This window comes from Lynx rufus, unplaced genomic scaffold (genome assembly GCF_022079265.1).
Source record: "Lynx rufus isolate CCGP_SWC_20201006 ecotype Redwood Valley unplaced genomic scaffold, mLynRuf1.p SCAF_11, whole genome shotgun sequence".
Taxonomy (NCBI): Eukaryota; Metazoa; Chordata; class Mammalia; order Carnivora; family Felidae; genus Lynx; species Lynx rufus.
Genome location: NW_025814825.1, coordinates 26,609,513 through 26,628,485, shown reverse-complemented (window position 1 = coordinate 26,628,485; position 18,973 = coordinate 26,609,513). Strand labels below are relative to the sequence as shown.

At 42.2% G+C, this 18,973-nt stretch overlaps 1 protein-coding gene across 5 annotated transcripts in view; it reads right to left on the bottom strand.

Moving 5' to 3' along the window:
- Positions 1-11,127: 11,127 nt before the first annotated feature.
- Positions 11,128-18,973, bottom strand: part of SHLD2 (shieldin complex subunit 2) — an 83,364-nt gene continuing 75,518 nt past the window's right edge. For all 5 annotated transcript variants that reach the window (XM_047073068.1, XM_047073072.1, XM_047073069.1 and 2 more), the window contains 2 exons: positions 14,166-14,281; positions 11,128-12,365 (listed from right to left, as the gene is read on the bottom strand). In XM_047073068.1, the coding sequence (XP_046929024.1) occupies positions 12,166-12,365; positions 14,166-14,281 (316 nt within the window). In that variant the 3' untranslated portion in view covers positions 11,128-12,165. The remainder of the gene's footprint in view (positions 12,366-14,165; positions 14,282-18,973) is intronic.

Here is an 18,973-nt window from a genome sequence, read left to right as displayed (position 1 = left end):
CAAATCTGTATTCTGTGTGAGCAGGTGTCCTGTGTTATTCTTAGGTCAAGTTTATGAATCAGATTGGTCAAATCATCTATTTTTACTGATTTGGGGGGAGGAAGGTGTATTTTCTATTCATTATTGAGAGAGGTTAAAGTCTCCCACTGTGATTGTGGATTTGTTTGTTTCTTCTTTTAGTTTTATCAATTTTTGTTTTGTATATTTTGAGGCTGTGTTATTAGGCTCATATTCATTTTCAGTTGTTTTTTTCTGGTGGATTAGGCCATGTATTATTGTGAAACAGCTCTAACACTAAAATGGCATAACTTTTCCATTTTTCCCCATATTTTTCAACTTTCTTATGTTCTCATAATTATCTCTTGAATATAATCAAGTCTATCAACCTCTGTCTTTTGTGTATTTAGCTCATTTACATGTAATTACTGCTATTTATTCCCATTTGTCCTGTTTTGTTTTCTCTCCTTTGTTGCCTTCTTTTGTATTAATTCATATTGTAACTGCATTTTTTTTAATCTTAAAGTTTATTTACATATTTTGATGGGGGAGGGCCAGAGTGAGAGGGAGAGAGAGAGAGAGAGAGAGAGAGAGAGAATCCCAAACAGGCTCCTCACTGTCAGCACAGAGCCCAATGCGGGGCTCAATCTCATGAACCATGAGATCATGACCTGAGCCAAAATCAAGAGTTGGACACTTAACCCACTGAGCCACCCAGGTGCTCCTGCGTTAGTTCATTTTTTTAATCCTGCCACTTCCCATCTGTATGTCGCTACTTACACAGTTCATTATTCCTTTAGTGGTTCCCCTAGAGATTACAACTTATATCTATTGTATATTATAGTCTAAGACAAATCTTACTTTTTAATCACTTCCCAGACAATGTTCTGATCTTAGAAAACTCAATCTCTATTTCCCCGTTTTTTAATGGTATTGATATGATTCATTTTAATTCCACATATATTTTACACCTAGCAAGACATTACTATTATTGCTATGTTCAGTCAATATTCATTTATATTGACCCACATAGTTGTTCTTCCTTTTGCTTTTTATTCTTTCCTACATTTCTGGGATTCTACCCGAGACCATTTTCCTCCTACTTAAAGATTTCTTTTTAGTATTTCTTTTTGTGCAGATCTGCTCACAGCAAATTTTCTTAGTTTTGAATAGAAATGTCTATTTCAAATTCATTTTTAAAGGATTTTTTGTGGAAGTAGAATTCTAGGCTGACATTGTCTTTCTGTCAGCAGTTTAAAAATGGTATGCATTGTCTTCTTGCTTCCATCGTTTCTATTGACAAGTGAGTTACCAGTGCTATTGTTTCTCCTCTGAAACTAATGTATCTCCCTCTCCTCCCCACCCTTGGCTGTTTTTAATATTTTCTGTTGCTGGTTTTCAGCAGCTTGAGTCTGGTGTGCCTACAAGCAATTTTCTTTTTATTTACCCACCTTGGGAGTAATAAAGCTTCATCGGTTTTGGAAAATTCTCATCCCATATTTCTTCAAATATGATTTCTTTTTTTTATTAAAATTTTTTTTCAACGTTTATTTATTTATTTATTTATTTATTTATTTATTTATTTTGGGGACAGAGAGACACAGAGCATGAACGGGAGAGGGGCAGAGAGAGAGAGGGAGACACAGAATCGGAAACAGGCTCCAGGCTCTGAGCCATCAGCCCAGAGCCTGACGCGGGGCTCGAACTCACGGACCGCGAGATCGTGACCTGGCTGAAGTCGGACGCTTAACCGACTGCGCCATCCAGGCGCCCCATCTTCAAATATGATTTCTGCCCCATTCTTCCCCTCCTCTTCTTCTGAGACTCCAATTACACACATATTAGATCTTTCTGTCAGTTCCCACAGGACTCCTATGCACTCTGCTGTATTTTCCATTCTCTTTATGTCTCTGCTTCAGCTTAGAGTTTTTATACTGCCCTCCTACATTTCAATAAATTTTGTTCCACTAAGTCTAATTGTAGTTAACCTATATGCTGAGTACTTAATTTCGATTACTGCACTTTTTTAGTTCTAAATTTCCATTTGATACTTTGTAATAATTCCAGTTCTTTGATGAAAGTCTCTATTTTGTCAGTCACACCAATATCTGTGTCATTAGTGGGCCAGTTTTATTGTGTATGTTTTCTCCCTTTATTCCTGTTACTTGGTATGCCTGACAATATACTGTCAAATACTGACCATTATGAGAAATTATAGTAGCCCCAGGAGACATTATTCCTCCAGAGAGGGTTTACTATATCCTCTGGCCGCCAGAATGGGGAGAGGTCACCTTAATCCAGTCCTGTAATGAACTCACTGGAGTCTGGGTTACAGTTTTTGTAAGGCTCTATCACCACCTTTGGTTTTCCCACATTTCTAGAGGGTAGTCTTCCAAGGGTACTATTTGGATCGCTAAAGGAGACTCTGTTGTGTTCAGTGGGCCCCTCTTCCTTGGTGGGTCCTGAACTCTAGTTTTTATCTCCTTAGTATCATGCTATTTTCAGGGAAGGAAGGAAGGAAGGAAGGAAGAAGGGAGGAAGGGAGGGAGGGAGGGAGGGAGGGAGGGAGGGAGGAAGGCAGGGGAAAGAAAAGAAAGAAAGAGAACAAAAAGAAAGAGAAGAAAAGAGAAAAGAAAAGAAAAGAGAAAAAGGAAAAGAGAAAAAAGAAAAGAAAAGAAAAGAAAAAAGAACAACAGGAAAGGAAAGGGGAAGGGGAAGGGGAAAGGGAAGGGAAAGGAAAGAAAAGGAAAGGACCTGACATCTTTCATAGGCTTTCTGCAAAAATTAATTCACAGCTTCATAATTCAGCAAATGCCTCAAAGTGGAAAACCGTTAAGTGTCAGAATTACTTTTCTACCTCCTTTCTATTCAACATCTTGGCCCCTTCTGTCCTAGCTGCATTGGCGACCCCAATCTCCAATTTCTTGTCTCTCCAGCTCCAGACACTCAGCTGCCTTTTCTGTCTCATAGCCACAGCTCTCTGGCCAAATGCTCAGCCTCTTAACAGGAATCAGCACGTTTCCTGAAGGAAAAAGTGGATCACAGAATGTCAGCTCACCTCCTTGTGTTTTCCTTCTTATGAGATCATGGCCTGTCAAATGCTTGTCAACTTAGCAGCTCCCCGATAACTAACAAGAGGTTTTCTGTATTTTATTCAGCTTTTCTAGGGGTTCTTGCCATGAACATCATTCTGTCTCAAGCAGAAAAGTAATTTTTTTCCTCAGAATTCCCAGAAAATGAATGTTCTTCAAAGACTGATTTTATACAGGGAATTTCATTACACAATTCATGGGAAGGCTGGTGTAGCTAAAAGGAGAGAAGCTGCTTGTATCAGTTAGCTGTTTTTGCAGTAATGGTGCATAACAAACAATCACAACATCTCAATGGTTTGTACAGGGAACTTGATTACACAGTTCCTGGGATGGCTGGCAAAGTCAAAAGGAGAAACACCACTTATGTCCTCTGTTTCTGCAGTAATGGCACATAACAAACAATCATGACATCTCAGTGTCGCACTAGAATGAGCATTTACTTCTCATCCATCTATGGCCAGCTGAGTGTGAGCCAATCTAGCTTAGGCAACTCACTTTCAAACAATAGGTCTGCCTGGCTCCAGGTCCTCACCCAGGCCTGCTCTGTGTTTGTTCATTCTGAGCACAAGTCCAAGGGGCAGCAGCTACCCAGGAGAGGGTTCTTTTCCTGGAGAAGGCAGAAGGGCAAACGCATCTCTACCTTCTGCTTGTGTTGTTACTTAATATCTTGTTGGCTGAGGCATGTTCAAAAGTTCAAAATCAAAGGGCAGGGAGGCAAACTATGCCTTTTTATGAGAGGAACTGTAAGCAACATAGCCTTGGACATAGCTGCCAAGAGGGGTCAAGAATTGGGGTGATAATTCAATGCACTTTGCTGATATGTTCTAGCAGTGGGGAACTCCAGGGGCCTGTGCTTGGCTGCACAGGTGCTCTCGGTGAAGGCGAGAACCTCAGATCCTCTATTTCGGCCGCTGTTGCCCACTCACTATCCTGTAGTGATGAGTGACGAGAATTTGCACAGCCATCTGCCAGTTACATTTTTTCTGATTTTTCACTGTAGCATTTTTTGCCCAAATTATTGCAGGAGTTTGGAGCATCTTGCTGGCCTAAGTTTCAGAGTCAAAGGAAGAAAAGGATGATTTTTACCCTCTTTCTGCTTTGTCTCTCTTTTTTTTTAACGTTTATTTTTGAGACAGAGAGAGACAGAGCATGAACGGGGGAGGGTCAGAGACAGAGAGGGAGACACAGAATCTGAAGCAGGCTCCAGGCTCTGAGCTGTCAGCACAGAGCCTGACGCAGGGCTTGAACTCACGAACCACAAGATCATGACCTGAGCCGAAGTCAGACGCTTAACCGACTGAGCCACCCAGGTGCCCGTTTCTTGTCTCACCCAATTATCTCACGTTTGGCAAACTCAACCTGATACACTGTTCATAAGAGTGTCTGGGAAGTATAATTTCCAGACAATGTAATGAAGACCTTTAAAGGGGTTGGGGGTGGTGCTGTGTGCCATCCCACACTCTGGGGCAAACCTGGGTCAAGGGGACCTTAGGTGAGGGATCCATAGGGCAAGGAGGCTCTTGAAGTCCCCACGTGAGTACTGCAGCTCATAACCGTACCAGTCACGGACAACCTCTCCTGCCCCTTCAGTGGCCTCCTGGCCGTGCCCCTTCCCTGCCCCTGCTAGGACAGCCAGGAGCCTCTGTTAGTAGGTTGGGGAAGGTGTGAAAGCACAAGATGGAGAAACAGGAAAACAGTGCTACCTGCCCATTTCCTGTGGCAGCCTCCTGCAGGCAGGAGCCAGGGTGAGGGGAGGAGGGAAGGGGAAGCTCAAACTTTAAATGAAGTTGGGAATTCAGACGACATGAGATTGGACATTTTAAGCGCTGAACACAGCCTGTTTGGTTTTTTTTAAGTAGAAGTTACAGGAAAAATTTATTGTTATCTAAGAGTGATCAAAAAAGTCATGGGCCTCACCCCAGATTTTTATCCAAAGGGCAGGGAGAAGCTACCTGCCGAGCAGGTTCGAATGGGTCACTGGGGAAAAAACAAAAAAAGGATGAAGTGGTTTGCAGATTACATCCCATAGTTTCAACATAATGGATATAAATAAATAAATAACTAAATAAACTTTAAAAACAAGGATAAATGCAAGCATCAGGGAGGGGTTGCCATTTCTCAGGGCCCTATAGCCAGGAAGTGGTGAAGCTGGTATTTCTGTCAGATTCCAGTTGTCTGAAATGGTGTCACTGTTACACACTGCCAGAGAGACCCCAAAAAAGACCCAGGCAACACAAAGTGCCATCAAGTCCCACCGCCTGGGACGTGTTAAAGGACCTTTGTGTGCCTACTAGATAAGCCGTTTCTGTTTGTGCACCTTTAGCTGCTAGTGAGGCTGTGCATTTCTCCACCTTTCCTTTTTCTCCCTTTCCTCTTCCTCCCCTCCCCCCCTTTCTCTCCTCTCTTCCTCTCTTCTCTCTCCTTCCTTCCTCCTTTCTTTCCTCTCCCCCCTCCTTCCCTTCCATTTGTGTAAATTATGTGCTCATCTCCACTAATGTAAACTATAATCCTGCAAGTGACCAGATTTGATTCTTATCTTCCCTTTGTTTCGATAACATGCTCTTACCAGTTTGCTGATTAACTAACCTGATGAGACAAATTTCCAGAAGGTGGAGAGAGGGCTGAAGCTCTGGTTTCGAGGTCAGGAGGGTCATGGGAACATGATTGACAGGCCAGACATGGGTTCAATGTGGCCTAAGGACCGCGAGCTCGGGCCGTGTGGCAGGCGCAGAGCGCCATCCAGTGTCCTCACACCCTTATCGTGGCTGATGTACAGCTACTAGAACTAGCAAGAAAAGCGCTTGCCTCCCGCAGTGTGCCTCTCGCGCCCTCTACTGTTCAGCAGCGTACTCATTGCAGAGCATGTATTAAGTAAGGATGGATGTGGAGTGGTTAGGAAATTGGTAACTGGTAAACCAGCCTCCCCAGAATCTTCCCTTGTGCCCCCGCCCAAACACACCTCTCCCGCCCCACCAAAATAACCACTAACTTAGTTTTTGTGGAAATCACTTCTTTGCTTTTACTACCTGACTACGCAGCCTTAAATGCTCCAGGTTTTTTTGTTTTGTTTTGTTACAAAATTTATATAAGGAATTGGAAAGGACGCATTCTTTTGTATTTGGCTTCTTTCGCTCCACATTATGTTTTGAATTCATTATGTATTTGGTGGGGGGGCATAAAATCAGAAGTAGAGTTGCCGGATCATAGGGTTTGCGTATCTTCCAATTTGGTAGATAAAGCCAGACTGTTCTCCAAAGTCAATTCACATTCTCACCAACAGTGTGAGTTTCCATCGCTCCCACATCCTTGCCAACACTTGGTATCCTTGGTATTGTCAGTCTTTTTATTTTAGTCATTCCTTTTAGTATGTAGAGGTACCTCATTGTGGATTTAATTTGTACTCTGCTGATGGCGAAGGAGGCTGGACATGTTTTATATGTTACTTTGTCATTTCGAGTCTCCTCCTTTATGAAGTGCTGACTCATGGATCTTACCTGCTTTTCAACTGGGTTGTTTGTGGTTTTCTTATTGATTTGTAGGAATTCATTTTGATTAGATGTATTGCAAATTTTTTCTCCCATTCTGGCTTTTTTTTTTAATTACTAATATATTTGTGGTTGATTTCCTCCCATTTTATAGCTTTCTTTTGATAAATAGAAGTTTTTAATTTTAATGTAGTGAAATTAAACAATTTTTTTTGAGAGAGAGAGAGAGAGAAGGGGAGGGGCAGACGGGGAGAGAGAGAGACAGAGAATCTCAAGCAGGCCCCAAGTCCAGTGCAGAGCCTGATGCAGAGCTCGATTTCACAGTCATGACATCATGACCTGAGCCAAAACTGAGAGGCAGTTGCTTAACTGACTGAGCGACCCAGGCCCCCCTTGAAGCCATCTTTTATATTGATGGTTTTTGGTCCTCTTTTTAAGAAGTCTTTCTGTAGGAGTGCTGACAATTCTGACTCCACCTCGGCCCTCCATCCTGTCCACACAATGACCTCTCTCGGGCTACGTATTCAGCCCTTTGGAGGTTAAAGTATGCCCCGACCAGAATGTGGGAAGACTTGTTCTGGTCTTCCCTGAAGTTGTTTAGAAAACTAACAGAGATAACAGTTTCTAACCACCTCCCCCCATCCCCACCCCGGCCCCTGCCTCATTCTGGCACAGATGGTGGTACGAGGTCTGTTAAGTGTTAGACCCTTTGTCCTCACCACAGTGCTCTCTGCACATCCTCTCACTCTAGAAAATTCGTGGACTAAGGTCTGGACCTTGGGGAGAATCGCTGTGTGGCTCTGATCATCACCCACCCAATTCCCGCATCAGTAAGTTACCCTGAATAAAACTGTGTAAACTGTATGGAGCTGCCTGTTTCATTTTCTGGTCTCAAAGCGCCTTCTCAGTTTAGATGATACTTTACTGTCCCTCCTCCACCTTCTAACCCTTTTCCTACCTTGAGAACATGAAGATATTCTTCTATACTATTTTCAAGAAGCTGTTATTATTTTTCCTTTCACATTTCGATATAGAATGTACCTGAAATAGATGTTTGTATAAGTTATAATTTGGGGTTCAATTTCTTTTTTTTTTCCCCCAAGGATACCAAATTAGGTATCGCAAAGACTATCCTTTTCCCCACTAGTCTGCAGTAGCACCTAGGGAATAAATCAAGCATCCATGTTATGTTTGGGTGTGTTTCTGGGCTCCTTCTGCTACATTAATGAATCTTTACCTTTATATTAATACCATCATGTCTTAATTACTCATTTTCAGTGCAGAGCCTGACGCGGGGCTCTATCCCACAAAATGTGAGGTCATGACCTGAGCCAAAACCAAGAGTCAGATGCTTAACCGACTGAGCCACCCAGACGCACCTATGGTACCGTTTCCTAAGGTGATTTTTCACTTAATACACTGTACACACCAAAACCCTGGGTCTTTTTCATTGTTTTGCTTACTTTATTTTTGTTTGTTTTAGCTTTAAATTTTTTTTGCTGCCTATTCTTAACAGCTTTATAAAGATATAATTCACAAACCATACAATTCACCCATGTAAAGTGTACAATTCAATGGTTTTTAGAATGTTTACATTCCTTTTTATTCTTCTCAACTAATTTGTAAATCAATTTATCAACTTCTATATGCCATCCCTCAGGGACTTTGGTTAATACTGAATCAACTCTGCATATCAGATCTTTTCAAACAGCAGGAATATGGTATAATGTCTCATGGATTCTTATCTCCCTTTTATTTCCTTCATGGTTTTTAAATCATTTCCTTTGAATAAATAAACGTTTCTGGCTTTATCTGTAAGCATGATTATTTTTACTATATTTAGAACTATATATTATTGTTATGTAGAGAACTATATATTATTGTTATGTAGTAGTTAAATTTTTTAAGTTCATGTTACATTTAATTAGTTTATGTTATATGTAATTAATATATTACCAATATATTTTTGGTTGGTTTCCTAAGGTTATTTTTCTGTGTATTCATTCCAGCCATTTAAAATAGTGACATTTTAATTTGTTCAAGACTTTTTGTTTTCCAAATATGCCATGCGATTTTATGCACAGCACCATTTTCGTGGTGAACACATCTCATATTTACAGATGCAGGTTAAATATTTTCCCTCTGAAGCCTTCTTGGATCTTCCATTGCAGCAACACGTCTGTATCTGCCTAGAACTCTCCTTCCATTAAGGAAAGGCTTCTTTCATCCTATGTGGTTCTAGCTCTTTCAAACCCAGTGTCCCACCCACCCCTGGTTACTGGGGGAGATTCAGAGTCCTTCCATGAAATTTGCTATGTGGATACTCACAAAAAGAAAGTCTCTCATTCTGTATTTTTTTTAACATTTATTTATTTTTGAGAGACGGAGCGAGACATAGCATGAGTGGGGGAGGGGCAGAGGGGAGGTGGGAACACAGAATCCAAAGCAGGCTCCAGGCTCTGAGCTGTCAGCACAGAGCCTGATATGGGACTCCAACTCGCAGATCAGGAGATCATGACGTGAGCAGAAGTCAGAAGCTTAACCGACTGAGCCATCCAGGCACTCCTCTCATTCTGTAAAGAAGAAAAGTTTGGGGCTTCCTACAGCCATCTTTTCTCCATGTGGATAGGTAGGAAAGACAGAAGGGGCGCCTGGGTGGCTCAGTCAGTTAAGTGGCCAACTCTTGATTTCGGCTCAGGTCATGATCTCAGTTTGTGAGTTTGAGCCCCACATCAGGCTCTGAGCTGACAGTGTGGAGCCTGTTTGGGATTCTCTCTCTGCCCTCCTTGTCTCCCTCTCTCTCTCAAAATACATAAATAAACTTAAAAGTAAAAAAAGATAGGAAGGAAGAGACAAAGAAGGGGAAGATGACAGGAGGGAAAGGACAGGAAAGGGAAAAGGAAATATGGGATGGGAGAGCAGGAGAGAACAGGGCAAGGAAAGAAACAATGGGAAAAACTGAAGGGAAGGAAAAGAAAGAATTAGTGGGTTGAGGTAACCAGATCACAAAATTTAAGCCAACGGATGCAACTGTGCTTTAAGCCAGTTATGTGAGCCAGTAAATCTTCCCCTTGTTTTTGCTCAAGCTAGTGTGAGTTGGGTTTTTATCATTTGCAACCAAGACTCCAAATAAACCCATCCTTCTATGACTTCTTTTGCCTTTTCCACACTGATAAACTTTTGTTTAAATATTTCTTTTTTTTTAATTTTTTAATTTTTATTTTTGAGAGAGAGACAGGGCATGAGCAGGGGAGGGGCAGAGAGAGAGGGAGACACAGAATCCAAACCAGGCTCCAGGCTCCGAGCTGTCAACACAGAGCCCAACACAGGGCTCAAACTCATGGACCACACAATCATGACCTGAGCTGAAGTTGATCGCTTAACCGACAGAGCCACCCAGGCGCCCCTTGTTTAAATATTTCTTCACCAGCTTGCCTATGAACTCACTAAAAGCAGGCCTTCTTATTTGTCTTTAAATTCCCAGTGCCGTGACCACAGTGAATTCTCAGTAAAAGTCTGCAGGGTGAATCATGTGTCCAATTTTGTTACACCTCTTGAAGATCAGAAACCCCACCCCTTAAAATACACCCCAAGATATAAAAGGAGATTTAGCACAGATGTCACTAGTGTGGAGAAAGGTGAGTGCTTCTAACAGCTGTTGGAGAAGCTGTCGGTTAATACCAAGTACGAATGGTTCTCGAAGACGGGAGAACTGTCCCTCTCAGCTGGACTGTCCAAAGATGAAAAATTAGATTTGCCTAAAATGTCTACAATGGGGTTGCCAGATACAGATGCTAGACTGGCTGACATTCTTAGGCTACCCAAGTGAATGTTATAAACATTTATGGAGTAGGTTAAATACAACTACTTGTACATCTCAGGTAAGGAATATACCTGGGAGCTGTGGCTCCCCTGATCCCAATTAAATAGATGATAATTTCCTCAGGACATAAGGAAGTCATTTTCAGCTTAAATAAGGGTTCATGGAAATATGTGTTAACCCATGAACTATGTACCCAACTCTGTGAAGGCAGATTAGTGTGACCTGCTGTTCTTGGTGTCACTTGAAATGGCTTAAAGACTTCTTCCCAACAAGGTGTGAAGATCCATCTACTCCAGGGAGCTATGCTTTGGTTGATAAAGGATTAGGCCGATTCTTGAGGACAAAGTAGGGAAGGGCAAGTTTAAGAGAATAGTGCTCTCGGTGGGCTTACACTGACTGGGCGCATTTTATATGGGAACTCCGGACTGGCTTCTACTGTGGTTATCACTGAAAGAGCATGGCTTAGAAGACATCAGCTCTGGGCTTGAGACTCATCCCCCATCACATGAATTATCCGGGAGAGCCAATTGTTTTGTTGTTTGAATTCCACTATCTCCAGTTACACATGGGGACAACTCTTTTTGTACCCACCTTACTGGGTGCTGGATAAAACCTTAGCAATCATTTCATTTAATCCCTTTACTTCCCCAGGAATTAACTCACCAAGTAAAGTACCTGTTCCTCCCCTACCCCCCTCCCCCCCCCCCCTTTTTTTTTTTTTTTGGTCAAGGCTCCCTCCAAGGATTTGTTGAAAACTACTGACCTCCTCCACGGAAAGATGTGCTTCTGTATGTGTGCACTCTCTCACACACATTTTTGCATCTTATTTCTGGGAGGATCACAAAAGCCCTGAGGTTCATTTTTAGAAAAGCCAAATTTAAAAAAAAATCTAACAAACCCTGAATTAGAGAAAACAATTTCAATGAACCAAAAGAACTTTTAAAAGTACATGCACGGAAAAACAAACTGGTTCATTTAATTATGAATTTAGTTATTTTCCAGCAGTATTATCGCTCTACTAACCCTCAGCGTACTGCAAACGTCCGGGTCGAGCACCATCTCCTCATCAGTGACGACCACTTGACACGAGCTCCTTCTACAACCGTGAGAGCACAAACGGGTGCTTGTTACTATGTCAGTTCAGTAAGGTGATCGGATCCTAGAGATGAACTAGCAACGTGGCTCTCTTCCGCCGTTTATAAAAGGAGTTGAAGCAGGATCTTGTTGCCTTCATTTTCAAATGCCTCTTCTTAGACATGCTTGTCTTGAACTTGTCTAAACACAGGCTTAGGCAAACTAACCCATTATCATGTGTGGTTATAACCAAGGAAATCATTTCACATAGACAGTTTATTCAAGCAGGACTAAGGGAAAGCACGGAGAGTCTGTAAGCATGGCAGAAAAGCAACTCCCGAGGAAATGGCTTTCATCTGTGTCCTGTGGCCTTAGTATAGCTCTCGAATGGCGCAGGGACCCGTAGAGCAGACCTTTAATTCCCAGGACACTGCTGCATGTTGCCCTTATTACTAGAGCCTTCCTCTAGAAGCAGGAAAGGAAAAGGCCAAAAAACAAACAGAAAACCTCGCAGAATTCTCTTTGAAAAAAACTCTCAATTTATATATTGAACACAATTCTCTTTATTAAAAAAAAAAAAAAAAAATTTTTTTTTTTTTCAAAACCCAAGGAAAAGCCCTGCCAGACATTCATTTCAAGACACAAATCATTCCAGCGGTCCTCCTTGAAGTACCTGCGATTTCCTCACGTGGCCTCAGAGAAGGGCACTGGGCTCGGGCTTTGTGCCGTCCGGATAGACATCCAGGAGGGAGAACTCTTGCTGCAAGGGGAAGCTGTTTTCATCCAGCACAAAGAGGCTCTGCAGCTTCACCGCACAAGGCGCCCCTCCGCCTGCCAGCAGCGCGTGGAACAGGTCTGCGGCGACCATGCCGTAAGTGACCTCTGACGAAGGGGCTGCGGAACGAGGAAACGCGCACAGCCTCAGCGTCCCTTCCGGGCGACGGAAACGCACAGGGCTAAGGGTTCACTGTTCCCCTTGGTTTCTCAAGCCCCGAACCCACTTTACAGTTAGTTCTCTTTCTACCCCTTCTCCTTCTAGACACGGGCGCTGAGGATACTCTAGAATTGATGACCCACAGTTCACGGACAGGCTGTTCAGACTGACGGCAGTTCCTACTCGGCACAGCTAAGGGCTTCTTAAAACAACAGAGGAAAGAGCGGACATTAACATCTTCTTAAGTCAAGTCTGAGACAAAAAGAGTGTGTCCGGGTCAGAAAAGAACTCTTATTTATCCAGTCTACAGCCCTTATCATATGTATAAATTTATATAACAAAACCCTGAAGCAGCTACGCAATGAGCATCAAATCTTCATAACAGAAAAATACTGAAATTATAGATATAGCTATGTCACTCTATGTTTGCACTTGTCCTATAGGCTTCCTTTTATTTTTTTAGGACACCAAATCCAGTTATTGAGCGGGGTGCCTCCATACTAGACTGACCAGGCACATGTCAAGCTACACTCGCTCCCTGACCAACACCACCAGCCTTTCTTGGATCGGGTCTACAGACTCCTGGGCAGCCAATCACAAATTTTTGGAAGTGAGAGAATTCTCTTAATGATACTTTTCTTTCTTTCTTTCTTTCTTTCTTTCTTTCTTTCTTTCTTTCTTTTTTTTTTTTTTTGTTTTGTATTTTCACTTGGATAAGCTTAAAAGAAGTCAAGATTAGTGATCATTTGAATGGTCTGATGACCACTTTAGAATTGGTACCCACATGTTCCCTTAGGGTTACAATTTAATTAATGCCAGGAAGGACAACTTTGACTCTGTGGGCAAAACAGACATATATTTGATCTGAGGATGATGGTGCTTCTGTGAGAAACGAAGACTAACTGGTATTGTGCCTAAAATGAAGGGACGAGACTGAAAATACAACAAACAACCTTGAGAGAAGGCCTGAAAGAGCCAAAAGAATGCAAGTTAATAAAGACAGTGAATAAAAAAAGAACAGAGAGCCTTCCAGTTAGGATGTGAAAAGCTGGAAAGAACATGGCTCCAACCTTAACAGTTATTAGGAAAACTGAAGAAACTACAAAATCACAATTTACTGAGCCGCTAAGAAGGCAGAGGCAGTGAGACAGCCACACCCATCGAAGTGAGCGGGGACAGAACAGGAGTACAGGTGAGCTACAATTTTAATGACTTGCTAAAAGCCAAGTGTAGGCCAGTGCACAGGCGAGGGGAGCCCGTACCCTCAACTGTGCTTCTCGTCCCTACCAGGTGCTCACAAGCCTGGACTGAGGGCAGGACAGAGAGAAAGCTTCCAACCTGGCGAGGCCAGGAGAAGGGGAGAAGCGGCCACAAGGAAAACACAAACCACCCCCCACCCAGGACCCCTCCGCCCTCCTTTAAGGAACAAGAACCTTAAAGTGCTCCAGCAGGGACTGGCAAATCCTACTGCTCCAGTGCTGAAGATGGGAGAGGGGCGGGGAAGGTGAAAGAAAAATCCCCCCATTCCTGGGGGAGGAGCAGGAAACCGCCCAGGATCAAGACCATCAGGGGTGCCCTACTGCGGGGAGAGGGGCAGGTCTTATCTTCCAACTGACGTCCCCTTTGTTTCCTTTTTACGTGGATAGAAAAAAGACCTTAATTTACAGCATAGTGTTCTTTCTGCTCCAGTATACTGTGGACACCCCTGAAATGAATGGTCTCACCAACAGCAGCCCCTGGACGGCGTGTTGATACCTTACCGACAACTCTGCTGAGCCAGTCAGGAGAAATGTTGAGTAGCATCTTCTCAATCAGCTCTGATCCTACATGGACGCACACCTTATGTACTCCATCAGTGATGGTCATTAAAGCTGGCCTACAAAAGAGCAAATAACACACGACCCTCAACAAGGTTTTCAAATTAAAGAAATGCTTAAATACAAGGTCATTTCAAAGAGCACTGGGTTTTTATTCAGAGTCCATTTTAATTCCTAAAATGACTCTAGGATGCTCTGAGACATCCTAGGAATAAGAGAAGGGCTTTTTTTTTTTTTTTAAGTTTCAAACAATAAATGGATAAATTTGATTTATTCCAGATTCATTTTAAGATTTCAGATACTAATATAAGAAAACATATTTTTACACCGTTGTGTAAATTATTTTTAGAAATAAAAATAAAGATAATCACACATTTCAAAAATCACAATTTCAAGTCATTTTTCCCAACTGGGCTCTTTCCTGTCAGAACCAAACTATTAACCAAACTGTTCTGCATGTCACTAAACAGGGAACAAGATAAATCATTTCCAGTATGTCCTACAGCAGAATACTATGTGGGTGTTAAAAAGAATGAGGAAGGGTTATAAGTGCTATTAGGGAAGGAATGCCAGTCCTTAGATGGACTCTAAGGAACCAACGACATGAATAAAACTAAGTGAATATTATTCTATCTATGCATTTTTTTATTTATTTGAGAGAGAGAACATGCAGGTAGGAGCAGGGGAGGAGTCGTGGTGGGGGGAGGGAGGGAGGGAGGGAGGGAGGGAGGGAGGGAGAGAGAGAGAGAGAGAGAGAGAGAATCCCAAGCAGGATCCACGCTCAGCCTGGAGCCCAATGGAGGACTTGATCTCATGACCCTGAGATCATGACCTGAGCTGAAATCAAGAGTTAGATGCTCAGCCAACTGAGCCACCCAGATGCCCCATCTATGTATTTGTATTTTTATTTTTTTTTAATTTTTTTCAAATGTTTATTTATTTTTGAGACAGAGAGAGACAGAGCATGAACAGGGGAGGCGCAGAGAGAGAGGGAGACACAGAATCTGAAATGGGCTCCAGGCTCTGAGCTGCCAGCACAGAGCCCGACGCGGGGCTCGAACTGACAGACCGTGAGATCATGACCTGAGCCGAAGTTGGACGCTTAACCGACTGAGCCACCCAGGTGCCCCTGTATTTTTAAAGAAAGGACCAAAACCCATAAAATACCTAGGAATAAACCTAACCAAAGAGGTGAAAAATCTATGCGTTGAAAACTATAGAAATCTTGTAAAATTGAAAAAGACAAAAAAAATGGAAATACATTCCATGCTCATGGATTGGAAGAACAAATATTGTTAAAATGTCAATACTACCCAAAACAATCTACATATTCAATACAATCCCTATCAAAATAATATCAGCATTCTTCACAGAGCTAGAACAAACAATCCTAAAATGTGTATGGAACCAGAAAAGACCCTGAATAGCCAAAGCAATCCGAAAAAAGAAAACCAAAGCTGGAGGCATCACAATCCTGAACTTCAAGATGTATTACAAAGCTGTAATCACCAAGACAGCATGGTACTGGCATAAAAACAGACACTCAGATCAATGGAACAGAATAGAGAACCCAGAAATGGACCCACAAACATATGGCCAACTAATCTTTGACAAAGCAGGGAAGAATATCCAATGGAATACAGTCTCTTCAGCAAAAGGTGTTGGGAAAACTGGACGGCGACATGCAAAAAATGAACCTGGACCACTTTCTTACACCATACACAAAAATAAACTCAAAATGGTTGAAAGATCTAAACCTAACACAGGAAGCCATCAAAATCCTAGAGTTTTGAGAAAGCAGGCAAAAACCTCTTTGACCTCAGCTGTAGTAACTTCTTACTAAACACGTCTCTGGAAGCGAGGGAAACAAAAGCAAAACTGAATTCTGGAACCTTGTCAAGATAAAAAGCTTCTGCACAGCAAAGGAAACAATCAGCAAAACTAAAAGGCAACCGACGGAATGGGAGAAGATATTTGCAAATGACATATCAGATAAAGGGCTAGTATCCAAAATCTATACAGAACTTATCAAACTCAACACCCAAAAAACAAATAATCCAGTGAAGAAATGGACAAAAGGCATGAATAGACACTTTTCCAAAGCAGACATCCAGATGGCTCACAGACCCATGAAAAACTGCTCAATATCACTCATCATCACAGAAATGAAAATTAAAACCACCATGAGATACCACCTCACACCAGTCAGAATGGCTAAAATTAACAACTCGGGCAACAACAGACGTTGGCAAGGATGCAGAGAAAGAGGATATCTTTTGCACTGCTGGTGGGAATGCAAGCTTGTGCAGTCACTCTGGAAAACAGTATGGAGGTTCCTCAAAAAGTTACAAATAGAACTACCCTATGACTCAGCAATTGAACTACTAGGTATTTATCTAAGGGATACAGGGATGCTGTTTTGAAGGGGCACATGCACCCCAATGTTTATAGCAGCACTATCGACAATAGCCAAAGTATGCAAAGAGCCCAAATTTCCATCGATGGACGAATGGATAAAGAAGATGTGGTATCTGTATACAATGGAATATTATTCAGTGATCAAAAAGAATGAAATCTTGCCATTTGCAACAGCGTGGATGGAACTAGAGGGTATTGTGCTAAGCGAAATTAGTCAGAGAAAGGCAAATATTATATGACTTCACTTGTATGTGGAATGTAAGTTACAAAACAGATGAACATAAGGGAAGGGAAGCAAAAATAATATAAAAACAAGGAGGGGGGGAAACATAAGAGACTCTTAAATACAGAGAACAAACTGAGGGTTGCTGGAGTGGTTGTGGGGAGGGGATGGGCTAAATGGGTAAGGGGCATTAAAGGGGAACACCTGTTGGGATGAGCACTGGGTGTTATACATAGGGGATGAATCACTGGAATCTACTCCTGAAATCATTATTGCACTATCTGCTAACTAACCTAGATAGAAATTAAAAAAAAAAAAAAAGTGCTCATGTCCTTTAATAGAACGTTTCCTACAAGTACCCATAGGAAAATGGCAAAGGCCATGAGGACACAGAAAAAAAAAAGCTTTGCAGGAAAGCAAAAGCAATAGCTCTTAAACCACCACCAATAAAAGTTCAACCTTACTTCTCACTTGTAATGAGAGAAATACAGTTAAAGGGCCACTGAGGTTCCATTTGCAACTACTAGATGGTCGAGGAGCATGATTCTTGTTGGCAAGGTTGTGGGGCGATGGGTACTCTCATACATTGGTGCAGGAAGTATGGAATTGATCCGGTGTCGATGGAAGGCACTCTACCAGTATCTGCCAGCCCAGAAATTATCCTGCAGCCATACAATCACTCATAGGAGGGGCATTTGTCTCAGGATGTGCACTGCAATACTGTTAGCAGTTGCGTTACATTTGGACACATCACTGTCTACCCACAAGGCACCAATTAAATATATGCCGATCTATTCAGGTATGGAATATGAGGCAGCCAACTAAAAGTGTGAGGAAGCTCCCTAACTGCTGACATGCACTGATTTCCAAAGTGAAAATGATGAGATGGGGAGAGAGTGCTGTGTGTCGCAGGGGAGTGAAATCTGGGCAGGGACGCGCACAGCCTGTGTCTGGACGGAGGCCCAGGACACAGTGGGTGGGGGGAGGGAGGGAGGGGATATTGTCACAGTAAGGCTTTTGTATCTTTTAAACATTTCTATGTTGGTATTAGGAATGTCTTACACATTAAATTTTACATATTAAAAACAATTTTTAAAAATTAAAAAAAAAAGAAAGGGATATACATGTGCTGGTGTTAGCATAATAAATTACTAGACGAATATACAAAAAACTTTGACAAGCATGGAATCAGCACTGGTGGTGGACGGGGTGGGTGGGGAGGAACTTTCTGCTTTGTATCTTCCTCTACTGTTCGCATTTTTACCATGGCTATATTACCTCTTTTAAAAATAAATTGTAGGGGCGCCTGGGTGGCTCAGTCGGTTAAGCGTCCGACTTCAGCTCAGGTCACGATCTCGCGGTCCGTGAGTTCAAGCCCCGCGTCGGGCTCTGGGCTGATGGCTCAGAGCCTGGAGCCTGCTTCCGATTCTGTGTCTCCCTCTCTCTCTGCCCCTCCCCCGTTCATACTCTGTCTCTCTCTGTCTCAAAAATAAATAAACGTTAAAAATAAATTATAAAAAATAAATTGAGAACAGGTTTTAGAAACAGACTCATTAATATAGAGGAATTTAACATAACAGCTAAACCACACTCCTGATTTTCCCCCTTCACCCACGTGATGATTCTAGGTCTTCCCTCTTTTTCACTCTACTCTTTCCCCCATGCTGTCTTTCCTCCTTCATTCTTTATTTCAGCAAATACACACTCAATATCTACTATGTGCCAAGCACCATGCTAAGCACTGGGTGCTTGCTAGGAAACAAGACAAATCTGGTTCCCTCACATGAGGAGCGTAAGAGTTTAGAGGGGCAAAAAGACAGCAAGCATTTTGACAGTGATGCCAAGATGATTCAACAGGGAGAGAATAGTCTCTGCAACAAATCATGCCGGGACAACCGGATATCCACATGTGAAAAAATGAAGTTGGACCCCTTCCTTATAATCCTTACAACTCAAAATACACTATGGACCTATATGTAGGAGTCAAAACCATAAAATTCTTACAAGTATAGGAGTAAATCTCCATGATCTCAGCTTAAGAATGATAGCTTTCTTAGCTACGATACCATTTAAAAGCACAAGCAACAAAAAGAAAAACACATAATAAAAA